Source organism: Gekko japonicus, unplaced genomic scaffold (genome assembly GCF_001447785.1).
Source record: "Gekko japonicus isolate JY-2015 unplaced genomic scaffold, Gekko_japonicus_V1.1 scaffold4513, whole genome shotgun sequence".
In the NCBI taxonomy this organism is placed as follows: domain Eukaryota; kingdom Metazoa; phylum Chordata; class Lepidosauria; order Squamata; family Gekkonidae; genus Gekko; species Gekko japonicus.
In genome coordinates this window covers 21,340-31,053 of record NW_015165386.1, presented here as the reverse complement: position 1 = coordinate 31,053, position 9,714 = coordinate 21,340, and the positions used below count along the sequence as shown (strand labels likewise).

General features: G+C 45.0%; 1 protein-coding gene across 1 annotated transcript; it reads left to right on the top strand.

Annotated features, from left to right (window-relative positions):
* Positions 1-511: 511 nt before the first annotated feature.
* LOC107109938 (mucin-5AC-like) lies at positions 512-7,152 on the top strand (the record flags this gene model as incomplete). Its single annotated transcript, XM_015410649.1, has 3 exons — positions 512-755; positions 2,078-2,191; positions 6,095-7,152. Coding segments are annotated over exons 1-3 (1,329 nt in total), but the record flags the coding sequence as incomplete, so codon positions are not given.
* Positions 7,153-9,714: the final 2,562 nt, after the last annotated feature.

Here is a 9,714-nt window from a genome sequence, read left to right as displayed (position 1 = left end):
TATATATAAAAGCTGTAATGATGCTAGTACACTTCGTGTGCCCGTTGATGGAAGGATTTGTTATGTAAGAACATGGTCAACATATAGGATATTAGTACCTTTGTATTGGAATAAGAAGCAACACTATCACATCTTGATGTTTGGAAGAAGTTCTTCACAAAACGAATGCCAAAACTCCGGAGAAGTTCGTCCATCTTTCTGATACCAGTTGGGAATTAATATTTTTCAATTTGACTGTTTATTTTTGTATTATTATTGTGAGATTATAAGTGTTTTGTACATCATTACAGCTTCTATATATTTTTGGAAGAAATTCTTAACCTTCTTAACTTGGCTGAATCATGCTTGTTATATTGTCTTATGAATAATTACAGCTCTGCAAATAGTTGCAGAGATCACCACAGTTTGGGGGATCCATAGAAAGAGCTTTAGCAAACAAGCATAAATTTGGAAATGTCGTACAAATGTTTAGAAAATGCAAGGTTGTTAATTTTGTGCTTTTACAGATGTATCACTTAAGGGCTTACTGACAGTGCTTGGTAAATCTGGAGGACATCATCGGGAAGGGTTGACCTCCTTCCAAGGCAAGCCCCCCAAGATGTGGACAGCTGCTGTATTTTTCTTGCTGATTTCCTTATGCATATCTGAAAACAGGGATTCCATCTTAAAACAGAGTGGGGCCCAAGTAGCATGGATAAACGTACTCAGTAACGAAAAACACTGCAAGCAAGCTTGTAGAGGCACAACGGTTTCAGGTAAGACTACCTTGCTTTAGATGTTTTCCATTGAAGAATAGAGTTCTGTCTACATTTTCTTGGCATTTATAAGTATAGCTTCTAGAAGTGGTAGCTAAACAACTTCATTGCTTTATTTTAAACTGAAAACAGAGCATCGGTTTCCTAGGTATTGGCTTTATTTTTACAAATCAGCGAGCACAGAAGAGTCTTTGTGCATGCTGCTAGTATAGAAATTGTTATAGTATTGCCACCAAACCAGGTGTGTCTGCATCTGGTGACATTCTGCATTCTTGTGTGTCTTTTTTGCCTTGTGGTCTTGGAAAGTACTTAGAATCAAATTTGAAATGAGTTCCAAGGGTCACTTAATCCAGCCCCCTACAGCCATATAGCTTTAAATCATCTCTTACAGAGGCCCACCCATTCCTCAGTTTAAAAGCATTCAGGGAAGGAACTCTCACTTTTGTCAACTGCAGATTTTTTTACATTGCCCGGCTGAGGTCTGCATTGCTATAACTTGGACTGGCTGCTTTTTTTTTTGCCCAGTCTTCCTGATTAATACAAATCAGCGAGCACAGAAGAGTCTTTGTGCATGCTGCTAGTATAGAAATTGTTATAGTATTGCCACCAAACCAGGTGTGTCTGCATCTGGTGACATTCTGCATTCTTGTGTGTCTTTTTTGCCTTGTGGTCTTGGAAAGTACTTAGAATCAAATTTGAAATGAGTTCCAAGGGTCTCTTAATCCAGCCCCCTACAGCCATATAGCTTTAAATCATCTCTTACAGAGGCCCACCCATTCCTCAATTTAAAAGCATTCAGGGAAGGAGCTCTCACTTTTGTCTACTGCAGCTTTTTTACATTGCCTGGCTGAGGTCTGCATTGCTGTAACTTGGACTGACTGCTTTTTTTGGCCCAGTCTTCCTGATTAGGTAATTCCTTCAGTAACTGTGCTTCATGCCACCCAGCCCCAATCTTCTTTAAGGTAAACATGCCCAGATTTTCCCTCTCTTCATCCCATGAAATGAGTTCCAGTTCCATCTGTTTGCCATGTCATAAGTGCATGTCATAAGATGCTTAATACAAGCCCACTCAGGCCAGTGCTTTGTACTTTTGACAGGCAACCATTCTCCCGGATCCCAGGCAGTTGTCATTGCCAGCCTCAACGCTTGAGATCCTTTTAACTGGAGATTCTTCCCTCCCCTTGTCTTGAAATTTAGAACAGAAGAGTGCGTCTTTTAATTCTGCAAAATTCTCTTCTTTGTAGATTCGACTGCATTGCGTTCATTTATTTATTTTTTGCTAAAATGAGAAAGATGTCCTTCTTCCCCGTGTGGTGTTCTAGGTAATCGCTACTGCTGGTCAGTGCTTTACCAAAGCCGCTGTGTACTCCTGCGGTGTCCTCAACCGAGTGCGTGTCGGAATGCCAGCATACAGGATGTCAAAGAACTAATGGGAGGTAATATGGGCTCTTGGCAAAATTTAATGGGCTCATTTGCACAGTAAACTTCTTTTTTCCTACTCAGCTTCCAGATATTATGCTTTAAAGGGAGCTCCAACAGATTCCCAGAGGTCTTAGCAGAGAGGTGATGGGTCCTAGAGGCCTGGGATTTGCAAGATTGTTTAGGGATAACTGATGTTTGGCAGGCCCACTAAGCTAAGGTCTTGAGGCTGCCCTATCAACTATTCTTTGGTGCCTGGGAGATAAGCAGGAAAAATAGATCAATTATGATGGGAGCGGTCTGCTGGGGAAGCTGAAAGTCTCTTGCACTGGAGTATCCGTAGCACTGCAGGCCTCTTATCAAAACCCGGAGGCATTCATAGGGCTGCCAAGTGGGGGCGGGGAGCGGGGAAACCCCCGCTTTGGAGGCCCGGTTTCTGCCTTAGGCCACACACCCCTAATGTAGCCTACCCTAATGAGTTTCTGCTGTTGGGTGTGGCCTATTATGCTAATGAGTTCCTGCTGGGCGTGGCCAACTCTGAAGCCAGCCGGAACTCCGTTCCTTTGCGTTCCTGCCCAAAAATAGCCCTGCCCAAACATGGATAAAGCTCAGCCAGCAGGAAAATGGATTAGTTTAAGGGTTTATAGGGTTTGGAAGACAAACAATGTACTACAAAGAACTGGTTGTTCATCCTTGGTTATACTAAGCCTCTAGCCTCTGATTGCTGGACAGGTTAAGAACGAAACGTCTAGTGAACTGAATTTGCAGCAAAGGCTTTTCCTTTTAAGGCTTTTGCTTCTGCCTAAATTTTCCGCTGGCAGTAATGCCTCTGTCCTCCATCAAAGGCTGCTACTGAAGGATAGGAAACCTTGAAGAATAGCATGGGGGTCGTCCACATCGGGAAGGGGGAATTGTTGGAAACCACCGATTTAGTCTGGACCCAAGCCACATTTAGCCTACTAGTCATCCTGGTACAGGCAGCTCAAATGAACCAAAAAAAAAAATGTTGTATTTATGGAAAGAGGGGTGTCCTAACACTGTGGTCCATGCACATACATGACAAGATCTGGATCCTACTAGGGATGAATTGATGTTTGGCAGGCCCACTAAGCTAAGGTCTTGCGGCTGCCCTATCAACTATTCTTTGGTGCCTGCGAGATAAGCAGGAAAAGTAGATCAATTACGATGGGAGCGGTCTGCTAGGGAAGCTGAAGGTCTGTTGCACTGGAGTATCAGTAGCTCTGCAGGCCTCTTATCAAAATCCAAAGGCATTCATAGGGCTGCCAAGTGGGGGCAGGGAGCGGGGAAACCCCTGCTTTGGAGGCCTGATTTCCGCCGCGGCAGAATCGGGGCCCGGGGGGAACTCCATATGGTTTCCATATGGTTTCCCCCCCGAAGATCTGGGCCACGCCCCCAACGTGAGCGACGTAGCACGTCACTTCCTGTGACGTGCTGGTGGCGTGCGTGCACGTCCTGGGAGAGCTCCCAGAGCCCGGCAAGGCTCCCCCGCCGGCAAGGGTGAGTACGCTTGGCAACCCTAGGCATTCACATCTAATGTGGGGAAATCGAGCACCCCTTTTTTTGCATCTGGGAATCTGTCCAGTGAAAAAAATGGAATTATGTGATTCTGAAAAAAAACAATTTGGTTTAGGTTGTCGACATTTTAAAAGCAGCCGTGCCATTTCCCTCGTGCACTTTTGTGTCTTTTCGTTGGTGTGTTTGTTTAGCCTTACACCCATGTCTTCCCGGAGGAAGTCTTGGCATTGGTTGGCTGTCAAGACAGGAACTGTGTAATCAGTAGGGTTTTAGCATCTGGTGCTCGCAATGAATTTTAAAGCAGCAAGGCCTTCTGTCCTAATTAAAAGTGACACAGGAACAAAATAGAGCAAGACAGACTTGTATAGTGCGGTTCTCATGCGCCCTTCACAGGCCTTTTTAAAAGGGCAGCTTTTCGTGGTGATCCGCAAAGGCGTTTTGAGGGATTTAGCAGTCATGGTAAGCCGAATAGGGTCTTATGTACTAGTAGTGCTGATGAGTAATATGTCCCAGCATTCTAACTTGGCCGGGGGTGCTTTTTTTAATTTAAATATTTGGGAGAGTTGAAGTGGGTGTGCTTTTAAAAAGGCTTTTCAGATATTTTTTGGAGGTAAATTGTAGAAACCATCCAACCCCTGGGGGTTTCCTATTTAGCCTCTGTAATAGGCCCCGATCCTAAGCCTTCCACTGATTTTATATCCCTTGATCACAGTCTACTGTACAAGTAGAGGCAGAGCCTAAGGGATCTTGCATTCCTTGAGTGTGAAAGGCAGACGTTTCGGCAAAGCTATCTTCTTGCATACCGCAGCTGTTCACTTTGAGCAACTTGAGGGATACAGGGAGAATTCCAATAGTGTAGTGTAGGGGGGTTAGGAGATCCATCTTAGCTAGCATGGGAGTCAGTGGGTGCGTTCAGAAGGGGCGTTTCAGCCGGCATAAACTGTACCGGTTGGAACCAGTGCAGTTTATGCCGGCTGAAACGCGATCACACTCGCCTCCTGACTGCGCAGCACATCGCAATACGCCCGTCCACACACAGCGGGCGTCGGCGGTTTGTTTGTTTGTTTTAACTTAGTTTGCGCATGCGCATAGGCAGCCATCCACAGAATGGCGATCTTCGCGCATGCGCAAAACACCCCGTCTTACATTTAAAGTTTAAAGGTAAGGACTTACCTTTAAAGTTTAAAAAGCAAAGTGGCCTCCCTGAGGTCCCGGACTCCTCTAAAAGTTAAACTAAGGACCTTTTCTTTTCTTTTTTTTAAACAAACGTCAGGGCGAAGCTTCGCCCAAGCACATATCGCCGACCTAAAAAAAAAAGGCGGGTGAAAATCGGAAGCCTCGAGCTTCCGAACGTAGTGGCTCTACAACGTTGGAGAGCAATCAGACGGGGGGTAAAGCGATTCCAACCGTTGCACTCAGGATACCACCACTTGGGGACCTAGTGGCAGAATACAACGGTTTAAAGCTCTTTGCAACGGTTAGGGACAGAAGGCAGATGTTCGGCGTGTGAACGCTGGTAAGTACACCGATTCCAACCAGCACCTATACCGTTGCAAATGCCCCGTCTGAACGCACCCAGTGGGTAGAACCAATGTTACTGCTTCAGCCCTTGATGTTAAAAATGTGTTACCAGTCAGCTGTGTCCCAACATGGCATATTGAAACATAAGCAGCATAGGTTGTAATGATGTTACACCACTGGACTTGTTCACTTCTATTTTGTGTAGTGTAGTTGTTGCCACCTGTATCAGTAGAATATAACTAGCTTGAAAGAGCTATGTGGCCAATTGTATTCCTTTACTGCAAGTGGCATTTGAGCATATGGGACCATGGAGTCACCAACCAGAAGCCACGTGAAACAGCACGTTCTCGGAAAGATGCTATATGAAAGATGTTAGCTCTAAATAGATTTTGACTGTGTGATTTTTCTTAGTAAATTAAAGGTTGCCCCATGAAAGCAAATTGCCCTTCATGTACCACTACCAGTTTTTGTATCCTTGATCATTATTCAGGACAGACAAAAGGAGTTACTTATTTAAACAATGAGTGATTAGAATGTGGAATTCTCTGCCAGAGGATGTAGTGATGGCCATAGGCATAGATGGCTTTAAAAGGGGGTTAGACAGATTCTTGGTCTAGCCATGGTGACTAAAGGTGACTAAAGCCATGGTGACTAAACCTCCACATTCAGAGGTAGCAAATGTTTGAATCACAGGGCCAGGAGGCAACATCACGGGAAGGCCTCTGTGCCCTTTTATTGGCCTTCCAGGGGAACTGGTTGACCACTGTGTGAGATAGGATGTTGGTTAAGATGGACCTCTGGTCTGATCCATCAGGGCTCTTCTCTAGTTCTTATCATATCTTTGGTTTTTGTTGTTGTTTAAGAGTTCGTGATCCGTAAAAGAAGAGAGACTGGAATAACCCGACAGCCCAATAACACCGAAGAGTCTAAAGGGAAACCAGAGATGGAGACTAATAAGAACCTTCTTAATACAAATTATACAAAAGTGCCTCTTTCGTCAACTCAAGCAAGTAATTTTTCTGATGATAGTGGGTTCAACTCAACTGTAATGGTTCTGAACAACACACCCACTGCCGCCTCTCAACTCACAACAGGCACAACAGCCCTAAGTGGAATTCATAACAGTATTACCACAAGTGGTAGTAAATCAGCTGTTGGCGTCCCAGCCATCTCTTCAGTTTCCAGCCTCCCTCCTCATAGAGCATCATCTACCACATATTTCCTTAATGTTGAGAGTACGACAGGCTCAAAAGGAACAGGTAATAAGGAGCCAACTTTGGCTCCAACTAAGACAACGACACCCATAGAACTTCTTTCCAGGAGTACTGAACCCACAGCAGTGAAACATTCAATGCCTTCCCTGTCCCCAGCTACTTCTCCCAAAACTTCTGTGTTAATTAACTCTGTAAGAAGTCAGTCAGCACCAGCAAGCTTTACTGCAGAAGCAAGTACCCACAGTTCGCAGACCACAAGAACCCATTCTGTAGTGACCAATGCATCTCGAGCAACCCATAGTCCACCAACATCGAGGCCTTGTTCAGCAGTTACAAGCACATCTTTAACAACTGCCGCAGGAACACACAGTCCACCGCCACGGAGACCCCATTCAACAGTGATCAGCACGGCCCTGACAACTCCAGGAGCAGTCGAACCAACAACAAAGTCAGGTGATAAAACGACTTTGATGGACAAGACAAAATCTAATCCAGCTAGGATAATTCCCACCGTCTCTACAAAGGGTGCTGAGACCTCCATCGCTACACAGCAAACAGAGACTACCAGCCAACTTGTGACGGCGCCAACTCCTATCACCCCTTCCTCAGTGCTGACTGTGGCAAGTTCAGCGACGTTGTCCAAATCAGTGACTGCACAACACAGCCACGATCAGCAAGGCCTAAGTAGCGAGAGTATCTATTGGCAGGTAGATATCAGTTTGCTCTTAGCTCTTATTTTTGGAGTCCTATTTTTCATAACAGTTGTAGTTTTATTTGCCACACAGGCATATGAGAGCTACAGGAAGAAAGACTATACTCAAGTGGACTATTTAATCAATGGGATGTATGCAGACTCAGAAATGTAAAAGCAATAGAGGGGCGGAGGGATATATATTACTGAGGGATCTGAAAGCCCACAGGGGCTTGTCTTTCATTTCCCTGTTTTGCCTCTTAACGACTAACTGAAAGTGCTTCCAAATTACTTCTGGTGCAATGTAGGAGAAATGCCATGTATTCTATTGTAAAGTATTTTTTAAGACAAGTACAGGTTGCCATGAATATATTATTTCTGGAACTGTAGTATCAGTTCTGTTGTGCCGGTTTATTTGCCATTCGAAAGGGGCATTACTGTTTCAACCAGCCTTCATACGAGGACTATGTGGCTTCCTAGGCCAAGTCCCTCAGATTCTGTTAATGTTATCCCCTTTCTTGTGCCACAAGTGATTCCAGGTATAGGGTTTTTGAAGTGTTCGTGTGCCTGGATGCTGGAAGTTGCACAGGGACTATGGTAGTAGCTACTCCAAATGGTATAAGGAGTGGCAGATCAAATGCAGGTGGCATAGCTTGATACCTCTTTGTGATGGTACGTTTCACTTTGATACTTGCTACAGCACTAAATCAATCATGGGAAAGCTGCTGGCTCAAGATGTAACCTAAAAAAAAAGTTTGTTTACAGAATAAAGTTTTGAAGCCTCTGGATAAAAAGCTTTATCTAGAATCGCTAAGCGTTCCGATTACTCTGTGTTTGGGGTAAGGTTGATGGAGCAGCCATCTTGTTTTCCTGAACTCCCTGATTATTTAAAGGAAAATGCAACTGTTTACTAGACCCTGTTAATGCTGTGCTATTTCCTAATCATGATGGCTTTTCCCTGAAGTGCTTGTGCGCCTCTATATGATTTTATTTTTGTACCCCCTGAATAAATGAGGCCCTCGAGGGAATTTAAAAGCTCAATGGCTCTGCTTTTGTTCATTCACTTTTTTTCTTCCATGCTCATCTTTGAGCACAGAACTCACAACGCATACATGTCAACAGGGGCAGGGTAGATCCAGGGGGGGAATTAGGCTCTTTAGAGTGTTTTCATGGAATGGCTTAACCAGTGGTCATCTAAAAGGACACCTCACCCCACCCCACCACCCCCCACACACAATGCCTACTCCCCCAGTGGAAGACTGAAATATCCACAAACCTTAGGTTTTTTCCTTCAGTGTATCCATTTGTCCCCTGAAGAAATTTATAGGACAGATGGCTCTTTTCCAAACTACGTGTTCTTACTCTTTAATACTAGCCTAATTTTATGTTTGCTGTTCTTTTTCAAAATCATTCATACGCTTATCAAATGAGTTCACATTTGCAAATATTTTTTTCTTATAAGAGTATGAGATGGGAGAGGGAAGGGGAGGTGAGCACTTGGGGAGAAGAGACCACCAGGAGAGTAAAGTCCACATTCCATGGTTGACCTGTCCCAGATTTCAGGCCCCGCAGGTACAGTATCTTATCTGCTGGGATCCCAAGGGCCAGCCATGCATGAACAGGTAAACAAGGAGCCCTTTCCCCCAACCCCCCCCCCCCCCCAAAAAAAGAAAGCAGTACCTATAGCTTTATGAAATTACTCCCCTTTTCAGTGACTATTGTGGGGGGTTGCCAGGCAACTACAGCTGTACTGCCAGCCTTCAAGCCTTGGTTAAAGGGGGCGGCAGGGCCCTTTCCAGGCTGTTTTGGACTTTAATAGCAGATTCATCGGGACCAGGCCCAGCACCAGCCACAGGGCAACTTGATACCACATGACTTCCATAACTCTTCCAGTACTGGCTGCTTGCTACTGTTCAACAGAACCCACCCCACAAAACCCAGTGTTGTGTAATGGTTTCAGAGTAAAATCTGAGAGACCCATGTTCAAATCACCCCTCTGCCATGGAAATTCACAGGGTGTCCTTGGGGTAGTTACACATTCTCAGCCTAGCTTACCTCACGAGGTTGTTGTAAGGATAAAATGGAGGAGAGGAAAATTTTGTGAGCTGTTCTGGGTCCCCATTGTGGAGAAAGGTGTGGCACAAATGAAATAAATGTTGTTGAAGATGGGGGGGCAGATAAAAGATAGGCTGGCTAGTGAGTGGAAGGAGAGAAGGAAGCAGCAAAAAGTGAGGCGATGGAGTTTGCCGGGAGGAAGGAAAGAGGAAATGGGGTGGGCAACAGACATAGGGCGCGGCCTATGACTGGGCCCAGCACTGCACAACTGAGCTCCAGTTTCCCAGGTAGGATCTGCCAGGGGGAGGGAAAACTGAAGGGGGGCAGGTAAATGTAGGTTGGTCGGTGAGTGGGAAGAAAGAAGCGAGAACAGAGGAGAGGCTATGGGGGCTTCCAGGGAAAGGAAAGAGGAAATAGTAGGGGAGGAGAAATGAAATGCTCCCCTGCAAATCCTTGCGGATCCACCTGCTTGTACTTTTAATATTTCCTGGATCAATTTAGCGAGAAATAGCAGAGATGCATG